We start from the raw sequence: 23,705 nt of genomic DNA, 5'->3' as shown, positions 1-23,705 counted from the left end.
GACAAAATTTGAGGCCTACTTAGGTTAAAATGAGCAAAATCGTGCGTAAATTGCTAGTAATGAAAGCCCTCAAATTATTCCGCGTTATAAGACGCTGTGAAACTGTTGAACTGTCCTCAGGAATCACAAGAATGCATTTTTTAAGAAAACAATTGAACCAATTTAGCATCCGAGCTAACTAAATGCGTAACTAAAACTCTATTTTAGCCCTACCAACTCTCTTCCTGTCTAGATGAACTAGTCAGTGTCTCAGAGTGCTGGTCCACCAGTAACAGCCGACGGGAGAGTTCGTCTCAACAGTCATCCGTAGAATGTGCAAATGCGTTCTCCCACGCAGCCGGTTACATTGCCCGTGCAGCCTGCATGTTTGCCCACGTAGGCCCCCAGCCCCATTACAGAGGCGTCCTATTAGTCGCATCCTGTTCAGCACACCTTCAACCATGGGCTTATCCGGGCGGGACGAGACCTTCACTAATAGCGCGCGCGACGAGGGCCATAATTAGGCGTAATGAGGGCTTCAGTCACAGGTGACGATTACTTCAGTTGCAGCGTATGCTTACGTGCTGGCCTTGGGTTGAACTGCCGGCAGGCTCTGAGCCCCAGGCCGGCAGGGCCTCCCACAGGCAACTCAATCTTTGATATTCTGTTTACGAGTGGGTCTCTGGCTGGCCTTTGAACCGGCGTTGTGTCAAGTTTGTGTCAGCTGAACATAGCATCGAGTCAGGTTACGGATCACCAGACAGAACTCCAAAGAGTACCCTGTCTGTACTACAGTAACCATTAAATTGCTTTCGGGCTATCCCCATGAACACACCCATTTAAAAGAAGCGTCACTCGCTCTATTCCTCCACACAGTTCACATAGCTTCCGGCGTATTGCTTAACTCAGTCTTACAACCAACCGACAACATCTCTCCTTTTCCTCTTTTATTCCCTTTCATAAAGCGCTAATAGTTGTCGTTGACCGACGCTACCATACTATCCCAGGATGCAATTCTCTACCATCCTCATCGCCCTCTTCGCAGGCATTGCTGTTGCACGCCCTGCTGATGCCCCACCTCCCCCGGACACGAAGGTACGCAAGCTATCTAATTGTTCTTACTACGCTCGCCATAACTGACAGCGCATAGTGCAACTTGTGCCGCGAAGATTGCTTTTTCGGGAAAGGAAGCAATGCCGTCTTCGAGAAGTGTCTGAATACATGCAACAAGGACCTCGGATGCACGCTTACGCCCTGAATGGCTCAATAACCACAAGGTATGAATACATGAGCTATATTTGAGAGGTTCAATGGCTTATACGCGGAACTAGACATATCTGCGGCGAATTGTGCATTGTGTGCGGACCCTCATATTGGAGTTACTTCTTCATCTCACCCAGAATTCCCAATCCAAACCCCACTTTTCTCGCCACCTACCCTGAAGTCTTCGTGACGCAGTGTTCCAAAAACAACGACAAGTAACATATGCACGCTGAGGTCGTGGCCCAGACGCTTGGAATGGAGCGTCACCTGTTAGCCTTTTGCAAGACTGGCAGTAGTCTAGATTTCATTAAATTCAACATCCAAACAGTAAAAGCTGTGAAAGGGGTCATCCCAATTTTGGTTTCACTTACAAATCCCCTGAATTCGAATACCAAGATGCAATGAACCTTCCGTCATTATATGAGCAAGATTGCACTTGATCCAAGAGTGCGCACACGCCGACACCGTCTCATATGGCAACGTCATCATCGAGTAGGCGAGTTAGCTTGAAGTCAACATGTGAATCGGAGGCAAGCGGCTTTCCTGAAGCGCTGGGAACTAGTAGATAGTAAAAGAATCAATCAAAGCCCAACCTTGCATGGCCATCCCAGATCTACAAGCTTCTGGCGCCGAAAGAAGCATCCGATCGTGTCAAGTGCCCCAGCCATGGATTCACGGACCATTCGACTTCGTGTAGGTCCCATCGTCATTATCCTCAGAAACAAGTTCGATGTCACGCCTCGCTGCATTGATCAGGGCCTGAATCTTCGCAACCACAAGGGCGGGGATGTATCGGGGAACACCGGTGGCTATGATCTGACCACAAACGCTTGGGAATTTGGCTTCGCAGTCTTCGTTACACGAGCTGGCGACTTCAGCCTTGCTGTGAGTGATGGCTGCCTCGGATGCCAGCATACGGGTTAGAAATGGATTTGAGATCCCATCGTGTATGTCGCAATCGGAGTTCAGCCATTCACATGGGCCGAAGGATAACAAGAAAGGATTATGTGACAGCCCACTGACCCCTTCACGTGTGCTTTTCCGTAACTACGACCATGTCAGCCAGCGAGAGTCGCGCGCGATTTGCAATTGACGCAATGGTCAATCTTCATGCCTATCAACAGCGCCATATTCCTCTCATGTCCATTTGCGGCTTGCTCGGAGCAGACTGCAAATTCTCTTGTGCGCGCACCACTGACGTTCCGCTTTGAACATTTCAAGACATCAACTCGCCATGAGAGAGAGCAAGGATTCACCAGTATACGCCATGCACATTGTGTAATAGTAACGGACTCTCTATTTCTGCTCTCGACTATTTCAAACACTGGGTCGACTTCAATGTCCGACTCCTCTTGATCTGGCATACCAAGTCGCCCACGGCCCTTGATGCCATCCCATCTGCCGTCACGTTGCGTCGCAGCTCACCCCGAGAAAATGCCAGGGACAGCAGATTGGATTCGCGACTGCCATCTCAAACTCGGACCAGATTCAATGAATGACCATCTTGAAACGAGTTGGCGTTCCATGGGCATCCCATGGTGTGCTGACGTCAACCGCACCTTCCGCCAATTGTCCCGAGTATGGGAAGCAAGTCGCTTTCTGAACGCCGTTGGCGTTTGTTTATGGTTGTCTTTGTGGATATCTTCAGTGTCCTTCGTGCCCGCGAGGTGATGTATGCTGGCTTCCTTTCGTGCAGTGGAGTTGAGTGGTGCTGAATCAATAGCACTGGTATTCTGGCCATTGCCCTGATTGTGGCCTGCACTGGAGACAGCATTTCTCGAATAGGCCGTCGCTGGCGTGACTTTTGCTGTTGTTCCTGATGCGGACGGCGCGCTGGTAGCGTTTGAAGATCGAAGCCCGCTGTGCGGAATGGTCAGCATCGGCTGAAAGGGTCACATGGAGCAGGGTAAGACTTACAATTGAGAAGCCTCGATTCCGGCGGTTGCTGTAGCCTCAGAACGAGGGGTCTCGCGGAGATTCTCTGAAGATTTTGAGGCCGAAGCAGAGTGCGCCCAGCCCCTGCGGTCGGCCATGTTGTCGTCGGTCGAACAGCTGGAGAAGGGCGATGGATGAGGGTGTTGCGGGATGAAGAGTCGGTGGAGGAGGGTTTGTGGGATGAAGGGTTGATTCCAGACGTCGTCAGAATCATCCATTGGAACGTGGAATTAACGAGACAGGACACTGCGAAGGAAGGGCCTGCCTTAAGGGATGCAGTTCTCACCTAAGGTAGGTACCAGCGAGTCTGCACCTACCTCGTCAACGCGGGTGTGAGGGTACTTGGAAGCGACAACTTGACTTGCCAAGCTTCCCTTCCATTTCGATCATTCTCAGTTATTTTCGAATCACCACCGGGACCAACGATTTCAGGGCCATCGTTCCCACGAAGCGTGTCATCGCCTCGGACGGGTCTTGCCACGGCCCCAGAATCTCCGGGATCTCTAAACCGAATCTACGGCTGGCTTCTCTTGCTCTTCGGGCAGACAATGCCGGAGCTTTCCACGATACAGAGTCTCAACAGACGAACAAAGCAACACCAAGTCAACCTGGGACAGCTAAGTGATCCGGCTGACACTATTGCGCCCACTACGCAGCCATGGATAGAGGTCAGTCACTCGTTGGCTTTCCATCTGCTCAAAGTTCGTTCCCAGACCAAGTTTTCATGCTCCTTCCCCCCTTCGGCTTGGTTCATACAATAATGACGTGAGCTCTTCGAAGGCTGACCATTGCCAAATCCCGCTAATCCCTATCCTCTTACAACCCTGACATATCTTGCGTCTGAGCGACGCTGCGGGGAGACTCGCCCGGATGCAAAACTGGCGCGCTAAATGTCCTCAAGACCTATTCTCTGGTGTTCTTCTGAGCGGAAGTCGTGGTCGCGGCGTTCCTCTCGCTTCATCATGCGGCATGCCTTCAATCACGTATTGCAATATCACAGTCGCACAGACGACACCTTTGACCAGCCTCGCGCGTGTTCGCTCATTCATCTCGCTTCAATGTTGACTCCTTAAAGGCTCAAGCACAACTCGAGGGCGGATATCGTTCTAGAAGAACAGGTCTCACGCTGTCGGTCTCAATCACGTCGGTCGCTCACATTGCGAGGCCCATTCGCCATCGCGACAAAATTTTGCTGCTCCAAAGCTCTGTCATTTCCTAGCCACCATACGTCCCGTCCTTTGTTCATGTTCATTTTTAATGAGTCGCCCAACATGGTCTTTCTATGCCCCAAGTCGCATTGATTCGCAGTATTTGATCCAAAGATGCTGCCACAGACTTTGCCGCTGTGGTAGCACAGAATGGTGCTAAAAGCAGGCCAGGTTGCCTTGCCTCTACTCTCAGCACACAGCAGTGACGGCAGAGTGTGCTTCTAGCGAGGCGCTCAGCCGGGAAAGGACGGTTCCCGAAATGGAGCGACAGACATATCGGCTGCGACTTGGGATAGGCAGACGGGATTGCCAGGGGATGTCATCAGTACACCGCTCGAGAAAATAAAGCGAGGGAGAACTAGCAATCAACCGCTAGGAAATTATTGAAGCAACGAAACTTCATAGGCGGCATGGGCAGCATAGGCAACAGTCGAAAAGACATCCGAGGGGAGAGACACACCCGAGAAAAAGGTTAACTCCACGGCAAAAACATACAACACCGGGCATTCGCCGGTCGTCACCGACCCGACTACTACTCCAGCCCTCACTGGCTTATCTATGGGAGAGCGGACGGGATCCCGAGTTCTCCAGTGGGTGTGGTCGTATGTGTTAATACAGGCCCAGTTGATTGCCTATAGTGCAAAGTCAATATACAGAAAGGATGGCGAGAGCATGCGTGACGCTGTTGAGGTCCATCACTCAGGTGGGGAGCACAGTACAGTGACCGCGACGCGCGACGTTTCGATGGCTGACGTGTTGAGTGTGTAGCGGCCCTTCTCTACCTGAGATGTCGCGTGCATACCACGTGCCCGACATAAGGTTAGATTCACAGAGAGAGAGAGTATCAGACGGCGCGGGGGCCGGGATGGGTAATTGAAGGCGGATGCAATGGCCGACGTAGGGCACCTACCAAAAGTACTTTTGGGATGGGTACCCTGGGTATCGCGTGATTGCGACTTCCATGCAGTGGCTAGTTGCGTCCCTGCCTATCTCCCCGGGGCCGTGTCAATCGGAAGAGAGTTCCATTTGCCATAAGTGGCATCCAGCTATATCCCCAATTTATTGTGGTTCTAGATGCAGGAGTCAGGTAGAGGTTTAGCAAGCTTCCATCAGATTCGCATCCTTAGTTATATCCAGTCGTGCTTGCAACCAGGCCAAGCCCCACAGCCTCCATTGAGTGTCGTTCCTGAAACCGTTGTTGACGTTCTTGAAATATTCGTACTTCCCGCTTAAACCAGTCGCAGTTGCTCTTGGCATCGCCGATATCCGTCAGCCAATGCATACATATCTGGCGCTAAAGACGTGATCGATCATGGAGAAACCATAGATTATGCATGAGTGATTGGTTACATTAGGTTCTGTGAGCTTGAAGTTGTCGTAAATACACTGGAGTTCATAGCCCATGAAGTCAATTGTTCACCAACAACAGCGCAAGCAGAGATACCGTGATTTAAATCGCTGTTTCCGTCATCTGTAAGTTAGAATGCTTCGAAACCCTGGCAGAAAAAGAACGTTGTAATATCTCAACAGTGCCGAGAGATCCGAACATTGACCTTTGTACCTTACACGAGGTCCGTGGCCGGATAATTGCGGACTGAACCGCGGCAGGACGAGAAACCCTGGGGGCTGGTATAATTAGCTCAGGCATCCATCTTCCTACGGCGCCTGCATCTGAAACTTGCAACCCCCTGTTCTTCGCCAAACATAGGCTTTTGACCATTACTGAACCCAGCTTCCCCCTGCGAAAACGCCCGCAATCGTGTCTTTGTTGACCTGCGTCCCAAGTCAGTCTGCAAATATGCCACCTCTTTAGGCCCTCCACGATGGTCAGGAAAGCCAGGAACGCCAGGAAAGAAAGGGAGGAAAATAGAAAAGAAGAACCCCGGTGAGCGTTGCTGAGTGCAATTTGAACGCAACTCATATCCCACGGCTGTAATCCTCACTGTGAGAGCCACTCCTAAGGTTTTGGGCTCACGTGGAAGACATGGCCTCGGAGCCTCCCGTTCAGGGATGCCTACTCGTGGAGCAGTGACAGTCCTGCCTCGGGACCCCAAAAAGGAATGTTTGCCCGCGAACTGCTAAGACATGGGAGGGTTCCAGAACAAAATAAGGTTCGATGTCAGCGGCGGAGCGCGGCCAGCCAAGGCCGTATGCACTAAATCATAAATGAGGCATGGCACTTGGCACTTTGTCGAGGGGCCTGGAGCATCCGGATTGCCGTTCAACGACGGCAATCTAGCAGGAATTCCCACAACATTAACGCCCTGCATTATGCTGCTGCTTTTAGACATCAACCATTAAGTAAATGACCATGTTTCCAATTGACAAGTCCAATGAATATGACCTCAAGAGAACCGCCTTCATATATGAGTCGAGAGAGCGCGAGAAATGTCGGTTTGGTCAGATGTTCATAGGCCATCACCGATCGCTCTACATTCTTTCACCCACGTTCCTTAGAAACGTTCACTCTCGTTAATTGAATATGAAATTTGACGCCCAACGCTCCTTATCTGTCATCTTGAGCTTTCTTTCACTCTCTGCAGTAGCATCTGACCTGCAGGGCGAACCATACCACAATGCTGTTCCGATCCTCCGACGAGCCACCCCGTAAGGAACGGAACCCATACGGGAAGTGTCGCACTCTCATCCAGCCGCCGTCCTTCGTCTTTGCCACCATCCTCTGTGCCACCGTCTTCTGCCGCACCTACTACCCGTCCACTTACCATCACCAGCCCCCCTATCTCTTCAGCAGCACCCACGAGCAGTGCCGCACCAGTGACCACTACGGTCAGCAATGGAGACACCATCGTTGTGCCCGTTGGCGTTGTCGTCGTTGGAGGACCCGGTGGTGGCTTCTTTACCATTGCTGGTGCCGCTGCTGGGGCCGCCCCGGTGGCTGTGGCGGCCGGCGCATCAGTCACCGCCGGCTCTTCGTCCGGTGACAAACCTGACGATCCGGACGATCCGAACAAGCCGCCCAGCTCTGCACCCGAGGCGCCATCTTCCGCACCACCTTCGTCTGCACGGCCTCCATCTTCGAACTCAGTGGCACCTACGAGTACGGAAGCCCCAACGAGTACCTCGGGTGCCGTGCCGAGCGAAACGCCAGCACCGCATGTTATCTACCCCAAAACCAGCGCCACAGATCAAGAAAAGAAAGACTTCCTCGCGCTGATTGATAAGGACCTTGGTCAAGGTAATTACAGAGTAACAGAGGGTACAAAGGTTTTGCTCGTCGCCGCCAATATCACCACTACGCAACGTGACAACCTAATCAAAAATCCCTTGGTACGTTGAGCTTTTTCGTCCTGCTTCACGAAAGCTTTATATTTCTAGTCAATAATTAGCTGACAAACCTGGCAGGTCGGCGTAGTCGATCCTGATGAGCCGGATCGCAACAACCAGGGCACATCAGTGCTGATCAATGAAAGAGACCATGATGATGAGGTCCACGAGAAGTGGTGGATGGAATCCCTTGACAAGCTCGGCAGGATTCGAAAGCGGGCCGTCGTTAAGCAGGCCACTGCCCCAACAGAACTCGTCATTCTTTCCCAGCCGCCGGGGGTAGACCTCAAAACTCTCAACACCTACGCATACGATGATAGTGCCGGAACCGAGATTACTGTCTACATTCTTGACAGTGGATACTACGCTAAAAACGCTGTAAGTACCACTCTTTCGAGTCAATTCACGTGCTGCGGTTGACTAACCTAACCCAACAACCAGGAATACACTGGTATGGCTGTGAAACCCCGTTGGATATTCGGAGGCTCCCAGGAAAAAGCATCCGTTGAAGAGGACCTTGATCCTGATGGGCACGGTACCTGTGCCGGATCTAAGATTAACGGTCCCAAGTTTGGAGTCGCAAAGAACGTCAACTTGGTCGTCGTCAAGGCCGGATTCAAGGGCTCCGATACCGATGACGCTCTTGATAAGATCGTGGATGATGTCAGGGAGAGGAAGCTGCAGGGTAAAGCCATTGTCAACATCTCGTGCTGTCGTACGTATCAATCTCCCGCCATCTACAGCTTATTCTTTCACACCGGATCCGAGCATCACCAACTAACATACGTGAAGGTTTGGACACTGCACCTGAGAACAGCAAAACCACAATGTGACAATACGTGAATGAGTTGATTGCTCTGGACGTGATCGTCATTGCTGCGTCTGGAAACGACAATCGTGTTGAAGTAGCAGTATGTAGGCCGAGTAAGGACGCGTTAGGTTCTGTGAACTGACTACTTTTGTCTAGCAAGGAAAAGCGAAAGCTGCCGACATCGATAGCTGGCCAGGTCTGATGGCTAAAAACGGAGTTCCAGTGATCAATGTCGGAGCCGTTGATAACGCGGGAAAGAATGCCAGCTTCTCGCAAGGAGGACCTCATGTTCATGTCATGGCACCCGGCGTTCAACTACAGTGTGCTGCCAATTCCTTCTTCCGCGGCACGCGACAGAATGACGGCACGTCTTTTGGTTAGTAGTACCAACCCATGGTCGATATATTGGGCGAAGGCCATCCATACTAACTGATGCATCCCAGCTGCACCCACTGTGGCCGGTCTTGCAGCTTACCTTCTTGCGGTAGGAGAATACCCCCAGCTGTTCGAGGTTGGAAAGGTAGCCGCCAACATGCAAAAGCTCCTCATGGATATGGCCTACCAGCGAGCTCCCGACGGAGGACCGGTTATTTTCAATGGTCAGGGTGCCGTCTGTGGCAGTCCTGGGCGAAGCTCCAAGTTCAAAAGACAAGACCTGAGCGGCGAGGCCTGCTCGGTAGTCTCGTCAACAACGACGATACCCTCTGCAACTCCTAGTCCTCCTCCAGCCACAACCAGCAATCCACCTGCGGCGACAACCGCGCCGCCGCCGCCGCCACCCCCTCCACCTGCGCCCAAAGAGCTCTTCTCACTGAGCGAGCAAGTTAGCGCTGGTACTTCAGCGTGTTTTCCCACGAACGCCTTTAGTGCAACAGCTGGAACGACGTACGGCTTTTCATTCGATGTTAGCCCAGACATGATTGTGAGCATCGAGACAGGGTCAACAGACGAGGGATATCACCAATCCAAGGGACCATGGACAGGCACCTTCCTCGCCCAGTCAACTTCTTCGGTCAAGATCTGCGGATCTGGCGGGTCAGGCACTTTAGCCTTCAAGATCACTGAGGGGCCCTCCGAGGCCGTCAAAGCACCAGCCGGCAAGGAGGTATTCAAGTTGGACGAGAAGGTTGCGAGTGGAACGACGTCTTGTTTCCCGACTACTGGTCCGAATATCCAAGAGGGAAACTACCGGTTTTCGTACACCACCTCCGATGGTATCGAAATTCAGATCGGAGGCGATAGTTCTGGGCCAAAATATTTCACTGGAAACAGAGCCTCGGGTGCAGGATTGATGTACATCGACTTCTCGGGGGGCAGTATCTCAATTTGCGCGACAAACAACGGTGGTTCGGAGGCACCTCTTTCATTGACTATGACCCAGTAACGTATATAAATTAGAAGAATGCATGAATGATTCAATGACTGGATATGATGAGCGATGTTGAGATCGATTGGTCGCGCTGACGGAGTGAGGGGGGATTGCTGCTGATGCAGCTGATGTGCTGGCCCCCGGCGCGGAGATCCTGTTGACTGCAAGCTATTGCTTTAATGGCGTTAGAGCTTTGCCTGCCGCATTCTCATCTCTGGTCCAGCCTCACACTGACGACGGATACTTTGGAGGTCTGGGTGCTTTCCAACTTGAAGTCTGGACTGGGAAGAGATGCTCCTTCTTGTGTATTATGGTTGTGATGACAAAAACGTCCACTCGTATTGAACATACTGGTCTTGAAGCTTCCTGATGCGGGCGGGCCAAAAGCCGGGAACAAGCTCTTTATATGTTTCTTTTTTTGGCATGTTTTGATTCGAAGAATTCAAAGAGCATCCCACGCCCGTAGCATCCACAGGTTGGTGCGCAGTGACTCAAAATGTAAACGGAAGGACGCATACTACATCCGCCTTCGCGCTTTCTCTTGGGGCGTCGCAGTCTGATGGGCAGGCCGCGAGATGAAGAAAGTGATGGCGTCGCGTTGGGTCAAGTACGGTCGAGGAAGCCATGCCGCACCGACGTGCCTTCTATTCCGGGCCTGCCTGCTGGCCTACCTTATCTACCTAGACCTCGCAGCCAGCAGGCACCCACCTACCCACGCGCAACCTTACCCAACAAGTTCAACAACGCGATCGCCTCATATTAGAGGAGGCTCCCTTCTTTTCCCCTCGGAAAGAACACTTCCTGGCTCTGCGACATTGCCTCTTTTCAACCACGGTCGCCGCTTTGAACTGCGACAGAAGCCATGGCTGCCACCACTCGATCAGCGTCACTTCGGCCCCAGGACTGCTCTGAATCTCTCAGGCATCGCCGGCAGCGTATCAATTCCCAGTCGCAGAAGCCAAAAGGTATGTGTTGCTGCCCTCTCAGGTATGCCTTTCCACTGGACTTCTTCTGATATTGCTTGTCTAGCGATGGAGGCTGAGCCAAAGCCCGGTGCCGCCCCGAAGGAGAATGTCAGTCTCAAAGAAGGCTACATCCGCATCATCATCATCACAAACTGCGTTGTGACAGACGAGACTGCCTCCATGTTGTTGGACCAGCTGCAGGCTCTGGAACCGCTGGTCGCCAAAGGTTCTTCCTGCAGAACTTTCAGGGGCAACAGCGAAAAGATACTCATCGAGGCAGCCACATGCTGCGAGATCACCGCGGCAACTATGGGCGACTTTGAGACCATGATTCAAAATGTTTTGCCGGAATCCAGCTACGAGATCCACGTCCGCCCCCTGGGAGGCCCCCCTTTCCTTCCCTATGTCTAGATGGAGATACCGAGACATGGACTCGAAAGCGGCTGGAGAGAATTACGGGGTGGATGCATCAACGGGTGGAAGAGCAGGCAGTTGGGCAGTGGGCGGGCGTGTATTGAAGCGGGGGAACATAGATGTAGTCTTCTACGCGAGAACTCATACCCAATCCCAAAGTTCGTTCCAGAAGTCGCCATGTCCACAATGCCAGACCGCGATCATCCCTCCTTTGTCGACGATGTCTCTGATCTGGTTCCCATGTGCGTGGAATTGGCGATGGCTACATCAACGGGAGAATGACCTGACGAGTCACCACTGGGTCTTTCCGCGCGACCAGAGGCCATGTGATGCCACCGAGCTGGACCGGGCAGGAGACACCTATACATTGTATTCTTTTCGGAGTAAACACCGACGGTAAACGAGGAGACCAGTCACTACACTTCTGCCTTCCTCTCGGATTCCACGCCGTTCAAAGGCACGTGCCGTCCGTTCAGGGTTTCAGCTCTTCCCGGTCCAGTTCCTTCGGGAAAGGATGCTGCTCCCTCTTCAGAGAATGCGGTCTTAGGTCTTGCTTCATATCGTCATCACCCTTCTCTTTGTCCATTGAGCGTCGAGACAGGCATCGTCAGAGCTCCTTACTAAACGCTCCATTGCTGATGGTAGCTTCGAAGTGCAAAGTGGCCCTGAAGTAGTGGTAGCTCCTGGGAAAACTGCCAAGCAGTAGCTTTCGTTGGGGCAGAGTCGGGTTCTTTCTCACATCCTCGGGCCATTGGAGACGCAAGGAAAGGACGCTGGGATGCACTCACTGCCCATGCAGGTGCCGTATAAGCAAGGCCGAAAGTCTTGGCGCTGGAAGCGACGGAACATCTCCGCTATGAAAGCAGTGGTTTCACTTTCCCTGGACCGGCCGGCTGTGATTCAATGGTATCAGAGTTGGTCAAACGAGATGGTGCTGTATTTTCCATCAAACTAACGGTGGAACTCGCGGGTGGTGTGTGGTTGGGCGCTTGAGGTTTGCGGAAAGTGAAGACCGCCATCGTCTCCCTCTGGGATGGTTATATTGGAGCCTACCTGACCGCTCATCGTTATCCTCGCCCGTAAACGGCTGCAATACACACCTCTTAGATCCCCGTCTGCCCCAGGTCAACCCGCAGCCCCCACCGTATCTTCGTAGTAGCTCTCTTTCAAACATTTGGACCATTCTGGCTCCTCACCGTCAGCGGTTACCGACGATCCCGAGTCACTCTTTTGGTCAGACTCCAAGTCCTCCGATTCTCCCTCCATCTCATTGATATTGCCGTTGTTATCTGTCGTGAAGAACTCCAGCGCTGCTGGTCCCCAGGCATCAGGCTTCGAGGCCTGGTCAATGTCGCAGAAGCAGATAGTTTGAGCAGTCTGAGATCGTAGGCAATAGAGTTAGCTTAGGACGTGGATGTTGAAGGAAAGGAGACGAAAGGAAACAGAATCATCAGCACGGTCCGACTCACCAGCCTCGAGCTCTTATCCTGGGCCTCGCACCATTCTCTCAGACCTGATGTGGTCACGCGGCCTTGGAGGACGTTCTTCCAGACACCATCGTCGAGGGAAGACGTCTGCACATCCTTGAGAACAGCAGGCGACGTATAGAAATGGACACTGATGTCGAGACCGTGGCCGAAGACGGTGGTAACCTTGTCCTGAGTCAATGAGCGCAGAAGCCTCGACAGTATTTCAGTCGAGACAAGGAGAACGGTCGGGGCAAAGGGCGGCGAGGCTTTATTTGCGTCATTGCCGAAACAGGTCAGAAAACCCAGCAGCTGAGCCCAGTCGTGTTCCTTTGTCGGCAGCAGCGATGTCTTGAACTGGGTTGTCAATAGCCTGGGTCCCGCCATCGTGGAAGTAGGACACAGCCTATGTCGTCTGGTACTGCGTCGACAGTGTTGAGTTGAGTGCGGAAGGAGCTTGGACGAGGTAGCTGCCCGAGCCAAGGTAGGCAGGTAGGTGGCTGGGTTTGTGGGTAGGGTGCTTTCAGGTTGTTGATGGAATGGAAAGGAAGTAGGAATCTACTTGAGTAGTCGCAGTGAATGCGAAGTGACTGTCGAGTGGGTTTCAACGCAGCGCCAGCAAGACCCAGTGGTCGCCCAGACGTGCCTGTCCCATCCGGGCCTTCCACAGCAGTGTTAACAGACACTCCCGTCTGTTACGGCCAATCCACCTGGCCAAGACTTGAACATACCTTATGGGAACATCCTCGTGGTGTTGTGTCCTACTCAGAACTATGTGTGCCTCTTTGCCTTTGAAATTCCTCTTGTTATCAACAATATACAGTGTCTACGCCCTCTAGAGCTTTCTGTTCTATTTGGATCTGCCGCAGAGAGACTGGGCGAATAATCTGGTTTGCATGCATCAAGTCTTGAATCGCATCGCCGCGACACTTAGTAGCCTTTGCATCCAGCCGTTCTTGAACGAAATCGAGCCTCCAGCTGTTGTACTGATGCATCACAGCTTCCCAAGCTCGGATGATGGATGGTTTCATAACAAACTTCCATGTGCCCCTCCAAAGAACTACAGCTTGCGCCATGTTGCGGAACGCCTGATACCTAAAGAGCGATGATAACCCCTTTCGTCCGTTCCAAATCTCCATAGTAACTAGCTTGGGCATTTTTACAGCTGCTGCTGCTGCTGCTGCTGCTCGAAGCATTGCTTCAATTTCAACCAAATTCCCGTCGGGCCTAAGTAACCTTGAAGTAAGAGTAAGCGAGATAAGGCTCGGCCACTCCCAAGCGGGTTGGATCTCGAAGAAACTGCTGGCATCCACGATAAAGGATGCTGCGAGATGCTCCAGCTTGAAACTGGCGAGCGCTACTATCCGGCTAACGGCTGGATCAGGTTTCCGGAGATTGTCACACTGGGCCAAGTCGACTCCGTTCAGGAATCGCTGCATCGTAGCTGGATACTGTTGATTGAAGCTCTCAAAGACTACGAGTCTCTTGAGACTGTTGTTGAAGAGGCGGATAGACTCAAAAAGATATCGGTATTCTAGACAGAAGATTTTCATATCAGCAAACGGGTGTGTAAAGCAAGTCAAAGCGAGCAATGACTTGAAGGTGCAAGGTGGTGGTGTCGTAATACTCACCTTTGTCTGTAATGTGCTGTGGGAAGTCCCATTCTCTCCAGGGCTCGTAATGGAGTTCTTCAAGCCTAGGAGACCGGGCAAACATATGTGCCAGTGACTGCGGCTTCCATCTCCGGCGATTCTGTTGGCGGAGAAGTAACCCGGTCACGGCTGGGACTGCTGGAAGCTGATCCCACCATTGGAGCTCTAATTGACCACTATCAAACGGCACCTGCTCCATGACTGAATGGAACACTTTTCTGATGGCAGATCGAGGCGAAGCGGCGTGTCGAAACCCAGCAACCCAACCATGTCAAGGGTCATGATAGTGTCGGCTTGATGTAGCCTTCTCGATACTATACCCACTTGACATACTCCAAGGGGCGTCAGGTATTGCGGTGAGATATGGAAAACAATGCTCCGAGTCGCTGGGCGAGTGGATACCAATATCTAGTATCAAATCAGGTCGAGCATCTCATGTGCTGAGAGTCGAGAATAAATCCCGGAATGCCGTGGTGATGGGACATTTATCTGTGTCGTTGATTTCATAAGCCTTCCCCCACTCTCCTGGTGTGAGCCTTATACCATTAGGTGCGCACGTGGTGCAGTCGTAATCATCAAGCTCCAAGCAGAACCAGGTGTAGCTAACTAGTGCCTGATTTCTTTGAATCATTGCCCCAAAGTTCACGAGGCGTGATGGTGTCAGTCTGATCCGAGCGAAGTTATGTCGCTCGATCTCGGTTTACCACTCTCGGGACACAGTGGCCAAGCGACCTAGCGAGCAATCTGCTTGCATTAGGTCATGGATGACAAGAAGCTGGATCTCTCTGGGCAAGCGGTGCCATGTTGACCACTGTTGTTTCTTGTTGGGTGGCGTTGGAAGCATCGTGGTATTGATCCCATATAATATATTCGGCGATAAAGGAGTGTACGTAGGAAGTCTTGAGATACGAGGTTATGCGATTGATAGACGTTGAGAGAAAGAGTATCCGCCAATTTTCATATGAACAGAGCGATATGTTGTGAATTAGATTTGTTACTACAGTAGTTGTGTGGCGGAGCTAGGAACTTGCAACTTGATCGGTGAAGACCTTTTACACAGGGGAGCGACCTTTTCAACCTGACAGCAACTTTCCAGCGGACATTGACAGCTTGGGACAAACACTCCGCATATGGGCCCTCGATTGACCAAAGGGGTACCCGCTAGTATGTTGTACGTATTTAGGAACATTCACGATGTCAAAGCTAACCAGGTGTTATGAAGGACAGAGCAAGCAAATATTGACCTTGCGGTCATACTCTAGCTGGTCGAAGGATCATCGTAGTTGTCGGTAAGCGTGTATTGGATCTTGAAATACGCGTCCGTGAGAATGCCAGCCAGGCGGTTCATGTTGACGTGGGAGAAGGGGAAGATCGAGTTGCACGTGCTGTTTACGTTGTTTTGGCTTGTAACTGAATGTCAGTGTCAGTTCCAAATGGGTGCCGAGTAAGACACTATATTCCTGGACCGGCCCATCCATAAGAGCCCATCAAACAAAGTCAACAGGGTACGAGGTCACTTTGCTGGACATCTGAATGAGTGGAGCTGACCCGGGGGACTCCAAAACGCCCAGCCATTCCGCTCGATGTAGACATATATTAGCTCAAAGGGTGCTTTATCTACCTATGAAACGTCTCAAATAAGAAAATTTCGTGTCCCTAGTCTGAGTCACATAGACTATTTGCAAGCGTCGATTTACGCGTGAAAGATTGGTTCTGGACGTTCTCGGACCTTACATCAAGGTTGGTACGAGTGCTGCGAGCCCGTATGGCCTCAAGTCTTTTCGCTGATTGCAACCTCCTCACCTCTGCATCTGGTCTACATTTAACCGCTTTCGTGATACCCTTGCATATCAACTTAATGCAGGTGCTTTGGAACCTTTCTTGCTTGAAATTTCAATATTGGCGCGTCACGTATTCTGCTTCCGCGTTATTATTACAAGAGGTAGGTAGGGTGATATGGACCTCTCATGACATTGGACTGGCTAGTAGGCTCCCTCTAAAGTGAGAAGTTTTCATCCAAAAGCCACAGGCACTGTGCGCAACAGAGTTCGACCAATCTTGGGGCAAGCCACCGCATCCACGGACATATTCAGTCAACCTTGGAAACACCCCGTCTGCTTAAATTGTCGACCAAACGCTTTCGTTGTTACTAACTTTCTCTTTTTTCCTCCAACGCTGCTCTCACATCACTATTTCAACCCTTCTTCAACTCTTTTATTATTCAGCATGGAAAACAGTCGTCGTAAGTCACCTTCAGGCTGCCACCAGGAACACTGTGTGGGTGTCAAGAACATAATCTAACCATTGACTACAGCGCCGATTGGGGGTCTTACGGCAGGGACAACCCCGTTCCAGGAAGGTGATCTGGTGGAAGAGTCGATTGGTCACCGGAACTCGTGCCAAAATAGCTGCGATGGGTGCTCCCAGGACAGCCAACAAAGCGTCACGGTATGCGGCGACGATTGCCATCACCACGGCGATAACGCCGTGTGTGTCCCCGTTGATGACAGGAACGTCAACACCATTTACCCTTCCTCCTGCGATTGTTCTGCTCATAGTGGCTACGGATTGGCGGCATCAGCCCAAGGGACTGCTTCCCAAGACCCTGCTTCAGCCCAGTTACCGATACTGGATTATCAGCCAACCAGGTCTTACTTCACCATAGATATGGCCGCGAGTAGGGGCTATTTTGATCCTATCCGTTCGGCTAGCCGTGCGCCTAGCTTTGTCTCTAGCTATCCGCCTACCTATATGCCTAGCTATGAGCCTACCTACTCCTTTCCGCCCGTTCCTCCTCAGTCTCCCCTTCCACCAAGGCCTCCCGTTACACCAGATGCACCTACGTCTTCCGTTTCGCTTAGCTACGCGAACAATGAATTACCCTCTCGTGTCGATAGCGATAATCGCACATGCATCCACCACGATTGTTTCAGACGGTGGCTCGACGAGAACGAAGACTCTCCCTCCAATAAGAATGTTGAATCTTACCTCGGCGACGAGTTGTCGTATGTGTACTCCTCGGAGGAGAGCAGCTCGTGCTCCGGCAAGGAGGAAGAGGCATGGAACTCCTCTGACGAACTGGATTGGGAAGGGTTCCAGGACTTCTCCGCCCCCTTGTCCAATGAGTACACCATTGAGACTACGACGGGGAATGGGTACACGACAAACGAGACCTTCGAGGATAATGAGAACCAGGAAGAAAGCCAAAGGTTGACCGACAGCACCAATGGCCGCATAAACACGTCTAACGTAAGTAGGGAGTGCACCCCGTCTCAAGAGGATGGCCATGGTGATGTGGTGTTCCTCTATGCCATTGAGAATTGTGATATTGACCACGTCGGTCGACAAGGTAAGCCGTTAACCCTAAGGTGGTTGCATCCCCTTTACCTCAGTGGCTCTTACTAAAACTCTATACCAGGCAACACCAATGGTCAAACGACGACGCGTCCCTCTGGCGCATGCAAGCGCAAATTGGAAGCAGAAGAATCTGTAGAGGAACATGAAGACAGTGACAGCAACAACGAGAGCCTGTGGGCGACTAAGCGGGCATGCATTGCCCAAACGCCACAAGAGGAGGCCGACGGGGATGAAGGTCGTCTTCTCGAGCCGAGTTTACAAGATCCTGTGAAGTTCTTGGCCGGCACGATCGACCACTCCGGCAACGGCTCTGTTCGCAACGATGACATGCCGATTATAAACAGAAGTGACCAGCAGAATAGTGAGCAGCTAGATTACCAGCTCGAGCTGATCTTTAAGCTTTCTCAAATGGGGCCAGCGATTGCCAGCTCCGATGCTCCCATCTACGATAGCATCTACGCCGCCATTTGGGGCATGGCGGTGGCAGCTTTACAAGCAGCCGCCAGCGAGGGACTTCTGGACCGATTAGAGTGGTGGCGCTCGCAGGCAAAGGAGAAGGTTGAGGGCAGTGGTCCTGCGAGGGCGAATGGAGAGGATGGCGGCCTGGAGGTTCCCGTTGCGAAACCTACTGGCGAGGACCTTGAGGACATCTATTCAAGTTCGGGTTAAGTCTTTATATGCATGTTCTCTGTTGAGACTTCTTTAGCTGTAATCGTCAAGTCTTGAGTCAGGCTTTGATTTTGACGTGCTCGACAGTGATGATCTGCCTCGACTCCCAAGGCCCCACTGCGAAGGGGGCTTTTGTCTGACCGCAACAGGCTGGGTACACACCATTAGGGACCTTGACAGACTATGGAACTAGACGCGACACTTAACAACAGACGATGAGCATCTTGCGGAGGCCATGTCTACTCCCTCCGTCAGCACGGCGCATCTTGCCTTGCCGTTCAACCAGACGCTGCCGCTACCATCACCGCACTCGCGGCAATGTTGTGTCGTCTCTTCGTTCACCCTTCTCCTCTTGACCTATGAATGACAGGCTCCTAGTGTCTTTGGATCTCGCTCATAACTATTCATGGTCCCTTTACCAAGAAAGTCTTCCTTGACGTGAAGGCTCTTGGCCCATTGAGCATGCAACAAGGGTATTTTCCGAAGGTGCCTCCAGCTGAAAGTATCTGATGGCTAGGACCCAGTCTGGATCGGTTCTGTTAAATTGGGTTCCCCCATTTTCCCGCGTATAATGTATATGTCCGGGTGGTTTTCTATCATACTTGGCTCTCATAATTTATCGCTCATGCTCGGTCCAGTAGAGCCGAATCAGTGTCGCAAACAACTTCTGGCAAAGTCCGCACTCAGCCTTCAGGGGATTACGCCGAGATTGCCACCTGGACCTACAAGAAAGGAAGGGGAATTTCGGCGTCAAACTGGCATATAGGGAAATACTTCGCGGGGGATCACGCCGATGGATTAACCTGGAGTCCGAATGTTGATACAAATTTTGATTTTAGAGCTTCTTGAGTATGCGCCATGATTCAAGCCATGGCGCGGCCTTGGTCGGATGGGAAAGCTTTGACTGCTGAGAGCACCAACACCAAGAACCTCGCGGCAGGAAGAAATGGAATCTCGACGGAGGACCCGACTGCGAGCTTGCACTTGTTTAGGTAGACCTGATCTGTCATTTCCAACGGCTGTGTTGTGGGTCCTGCTTAGCAAGATGGACTAAGACATTCCTCATTCGTATTCATATTTTAGTAGCCATCGGCTCGAATTCGGGCTACTTTATCATTTTACATTTCGCTTTCCTTGCAAAACCGCAAGTCGCTATTCTTCGTTCAGTGTTCTTCACCCACAGCAAGGCCAAGTATGCATAGCAAAGCTTTGGGTCAGACACAAGTTCAATTCCCCACGGGGAAGACTCTGCAGTCTTTTTCCAGTTATCCATCCATCAACAATTTCCAGCACCCCCCACACAGAAGTGTTTAATAGGATCCCCATCTTGATGACTGTGGTGGCTGCTACTTAGTTTTGTACAACAAGTCTTCAAACCTCATTTCATAGCTTCCCAGCGAGAAGCAATTTGAGCAGTAGTCCACTGCCAGGCCGGTCTGCTGCTAACACCCTTCCACCAAGAAGCCAAGCTGGGCAGGTCTTGGAGAAACTCAGGGTCAGTCTCCAGCAAGCAGTAAACGAAGATTTCTGACCAAACATCTATGAGGGAGAAATTGTTGCCTGTCAAGTACTGCCGCGCCGACAATATGTCACTAGGGACCACGCAGGGTCCCATACAAAGAAATTAGGCTGGCCATTTTTAATCGATAGCCACATAACCATAGAGACAGCAGTAAGTATTGATGGTGCCTTTCAATTCTGGTTGTCATACACAACTTGTATCTTGCTGGGAGATGATGAGTCGGCGATAGCCGTTCGATTGCAGCATTCGCATGTTTCTTTCCCTCACACATTAGGACCTGGTTCTAGCTCTAGTGGCGCGGAAGAGAATTTATGAAACCAGGATAACAATCAATTTCATATTAACTACGAGACATCAGAGTTTCGTGCAGGAAATTCCCACAAGGCCACGGCCTAAATCATATTGAACTCCGGGGTATCGTCGACCGCTGTGGTCCTACCAAAGAGCCCTTGAAATTTGGAGAACAGCGTCAAAAGATTCAGCCACTGGCCCGCTAAGAACAAGAATACCCTCGAGGATACCTCACTGGTGTTCAAGGGCTTCGCTTAAGTCAGCTTAGAGCGCCCGAAACGCGTACATGGCTTCAACCACGGTGAAATGACATCTCAACTTACAATGAAGTTATCTCCGCCGCTCTTCCTCACCCAGTCAAATGCTCGGGGGATCATCTCACTCTCATACTGAATAACTGCCTTGGCCATTTCTTCAGTCGACACGCTATCCTTGCCGGAATGTTGACTCGCTAGCCCTGTCAGAAATGGCAGCATCTTGCCGGCGTCGAACATGGCTTGGTTTCCGCCTTGGCCACTGTACATCGGTTAGCGAATACTCTGATGGGGCGTAGATCGAGCGTTTTCGGAAGGATGCTACCCCCACAACTTCGTCAGGCGCCGAGCGGGATTCTGAAAGAGGACCGCTGCCTGCAGGCGTGAATACGAAACTCACCGAGGCGGTAGCATGGCGTGGATAGCGTCGCCCATTAGCCAAATTCGAGGGTGACCGAGCTCTGGCTTATCTTCGGTCCGGACGTTCTGCCGCCAGTTCTTAGCCGGTCGCTTTGCCACCCTGGGCACATAGATGTGGAGAGGGGCGCCTCTCATAAGATCAATCATCTCGTGGCTGTTTGTTCTCGTGTCAGCACAAAGCCTCCTGATCTCGTGCATGGGAAGTAACAGCGCTGAAGATCTGGACTTACAATGGTGCCGCCCAATCCTTGATGGCTTCCGCAAAAAGGTCGTATTGCCCGTCTAGAGAGCGCTCATGGATGTCATTCAGCAACATTTCTTTGGTGACGGCTAGGCTGAGCATGCACGAGGCTTCATCCTCGTCGTACTCCCGCCCTGCTTTCTTTCCTGCTTCCCCGATGTTCCTATTCGGAAGATGCACTAATGATGCCTTTTAGCGAAGGGTCTAAAATGGGAATCACGGCGAAGTAGGTGGGGCCAGGCCGACATTCCTCCTTTTCTATATGCGGTTGCCACTTACCTCCGAAAAAGACATGTCTGTTCTCCGCCCAACACATCACTGGGCCACCGACCAACTCTTTGGACATGGTTGCGAACCGTTTGACCGGTAGACTATATTTGGCCGCGAGAGTTACATGCCTGGGGATGTAGTCGAGACTCGCAAGGCCGACCAACTTGTTGACCTTGGAGTAGCCACCATCCGCGCCGATGAGGACGTCACAGTCGTCGTAGGATCCGTCACTCAGCCAGACGCGGACTCGCTCATCAATGGAGCCGGGGTTCAAGATTTCGTAACGCTCCATGGCGGTGTCGTACTGAAGCTTGCCAGCCTCGTAAAGGGGTTCAGCGAGACAATCGCGTAAGAGGCCGCGTGTGATGGGTGCGTTTTTGCCGTAGGCTGGGAAGCGGCTCAAATCCATGAGCTGCGTCCAGTCTTTGTGTAAGATGCGGGGGGCTTCGGCCTTAGCCTCGGTGGCTGGGCCGAACTTCTTGATGATGGACAGCATGTGGTTGGTCTCGAGACACGCGCGCATGCCAGCCAATGCCGGCGATGTGAGGCGGATTTGAAGACCTTCACGCGTGGAATGAAGTTCCGCGCGCTCGTAAACTTTCACATCTACGCTCTCCTTCATGAGCCCGCAGCCAAGAAGATTGCCCGCGAGGCCGCCTCCGATAACAACTACCCTGAAAGGCATGTTGTTCAAGCAATCAGTCAGACTTTCTTTTGAGTAGATGATGGTCTTGTAAAGTTGATAATTATCAAAGATCCTGGGTGCATGTCTTACCACACGTTTTCAAAGTGCTGAAGGAGCTGACTGGAGCTGCTTTTGTACAGCGATACTTCGAATCTAGCACACTCGTATTCAACAGCATACAATCCAAGGTTCCCATCTAGTGGGGGGTAGGCTGAGGTTACTCGGGACCGAGCAGTATTGCCCACCCATTCATGCAGGGAAAGTGACGGAATGTGCCGCATATGCTGATCTGTAGTTCGTTGGCTGACTCGTCATCAAGAGATTGGAAATTCCGGGCCGGCATTTCCGGCGTTCCATCTGGTAGAATCGCACTGATCGTACGAGGAGCAATACTACAGCTATGTACTTTGCTTCATCGCTAGCGTACTGGGAAGTTAGACTTTTTGGTACAATTGGGGATAAATAAACTAAATATCTAAGGACGTATTCGAAGAACTCATGAAAGGAAGACATCAAAAGACCGCTTAGTCACTATCAGAACTGTTCATTTGGCTTATTCTATTAGCTGAGTTCTCCGTAAACTCTTTTTGTCTTTGTTCTTCTTTGAGTTGGATTCAAAGACAATGGCGGCGACTTTGCCATACCATGGTCCGTTTCTACGTCTCTCAGCTGGCTGCTTTACGGACAATTTCTCATGATCATCCCACGCAGATTACGTTGCGTTGTCAGGACTAGTGCTCGACTGGGTCGACAGCTATGACAGCAAGGCATGTGTTACTCTTCTGCACGTCAGCCAATGGCTGCTAATCAACTTCCATTTTCCTTCTCGGGGACCGTTTCAATGACTGAATTCTAATACTGCATCGTCGAGATAGGACTGGAACAGGCTGAAGACCATCCTAGCGCCAAAGCTCACGGTGAGTTTCTAGATCCCCGGTCATCTCTAGATGAGGGGTGTCAAAGCACCCACAAAAGCTGAGCAAATTGCAAGGTCGATTACAGCAGTATTGGGGGTCCAAAGCATGAGGAAATGGCAGCGGAAGACTTTGTCGCCGTGATTAGCGGCCCCGAGATGTTTGGCGATGTTTCACTAGGTACACAGCACCTCATCGGCGCCTCCAAGTGGGAAAGGATTGATGAGGACAAGGTTATTGGCCACTACCAGATGCGATCCACAACGGTACGCCTGACTGGTGCCAACAGCGGGGAAGAAAAGGTTGAGGCGGATCGGAGGGTTGTTCTCATGCAGTCTTACGTCAAAGCCGACGGAAAATGGAAGTTGGCTGGGCTGAAGCCAATGGGTCGATGAGGAGTCCAGGATTACTTCTTCAGAGGAGTTACAATCATTTTGAACAGTAACGCAGCGAGTTCCTATGGTGCGCATGGTATCAGTGCCATGTACAAGAGATCTAATCTCGCTTGGCCGCAGCACAGTCTTGTCAACCAATCCCATATTGACCTACTCGCATGCTCACGATTCATGTTCGAGTGAAATATTGGCCAAGCTCAGTACAATCTTTCGTATATCCATTCACGAGTCGTTTCGCTACTGCAAGGTTACAACATGCCAAGCATACTGCGGTACATGTACTTATGGCACGCAACAGAATGCCTGCCCTTTTCTCGGGAACTCGTTGCCACTTACCGTC

General features: G+C 51.5%; 5 protein-coding genes across 5 annotated transcripts; 3 read left to right on the top strand and 2 right to left on the bottom strand.

Annotated features, from left to right (window-relative positions):
- Positions 1-6,961: 6,961 nt before the first annotated feature.
- Positions 6,962-9,865, top strand: SP2-0 (Subtilisin-like protease 2; the record flags this gene model as incomplete). Its single annotated transcript, XM_032023726.2, has 8 exons — positions 6,962-7,172; positions 7,225-7,673; positions 7,749-8,048; positions 8,112-8,385; positions 8,463-8,499; positions 8,577-8,581; positions 8,642-8,857; positions 8,925-9,865. 8 exons carry the CDS (start codon positions 6,962-6,964, stop codon positions 9,863-9,865), a joined length of 2,433 nt encoding a protein of 810 aa, XP_031879592.2.
- An 847-nt stretch (positions 9,866-10,712) lies between these two features.
- Positions 10,713-11,226, top strand: CGGC5_v011657 (uncharacterized protein; the record flags this gene model as incomplete). Its single annotated transcript, XM_032023728.1, has 2 exons — positions 10,713-10,815; positions 10,880-11,226. The coding sequence occupies 2 exons, from the start codon at positions 10,713-10,715 to the stop codon at positions 11,224-11,226; spliced, it is 450 nt and encodes a 149-aa protein (XP_031879595.1).
- A 1,128-nt stretch (positions 11,227-12,354) lies between these two features.
- On the bottom strand, positions 12,355-13,082 carry CGGC5_v011656 (uncharacterized protein; the record flags this gene model as incomplete). Its single annotated transcript, XM_032023730.1, has 2 exons — positions 12,355-12,606; positions 12,699-13,082. 2 exons carry the CDS (start codon positions 13,080-13,082, stop codon positions 12,355-12,357), a joined length of 636 nt encoding a protein of 211 aa, XP_031879521.1.
- A 3,491-nt stretch (positions 13,083-16,573) lies between these two features.
- On the top strand, positions 16,574-18,373 carry CGGC5_v011655 (uncharacterized protein; the record flags this gene model as incomplete). Its single annotated transcript, XM_032023731.1, has 3 exons — positions 16,574-16,589; positions 16,662-17,696; positions 17,766-18,373. 3 exons carry the CDS (start codon positions 16,574-16,576, stop codon positions 18,371-18,373), a joined length of 1,659 nt encoding a protein of 552 aa, XP_031879520.1.
- Positions 18,374-20,287: 1,914 nt separating this feature from the next.
- On the bottom strand, positions 20,288-22,056 carry CGGC5_v011654 (Zeaxanthin epoxidase; the record flags this gene model as incomplete). The annotated part of the gene is made up of 5 exons (XM_032023732.1): positions 20,288-20,434; positions 20,510-20,702; positions 20,841-21,014; positions 21,091-21,280; positions 21,381-22,056. The coding sequence occupies 5 exons, from the start codon at positions 22,054-22,056 to the stop codon at positions 20,288-20,290; spliced, it is 1,380 nt and encodes a 459-aa protein (XP_031879561.1).
- Positions 22,057-23,705: the final 1,649 nt, after the last annotated feature.

The sequence above is a fragment of the Colletotrichum fructicola genome (genome assembly GCF_000319635.2).
Source record: "Colletotrichum fructicola Nara gc5 chromosome Unknown KSG_Nara_v1_contig07, whole genome shotgun sequence".
NCBI classification, from domain to species: Eukaryota; Fungi; Ascomycota; class Sordariomycetes; order Glomerellales; family Glomerellaceae; genus Colletotrichum; species Colletotrichum fructicola.
The sequence above is the reverse complement of the archived record's forward strand: the minus strand, read 5'-3'. Positions and strand labels throughout refer to the sequence as shown.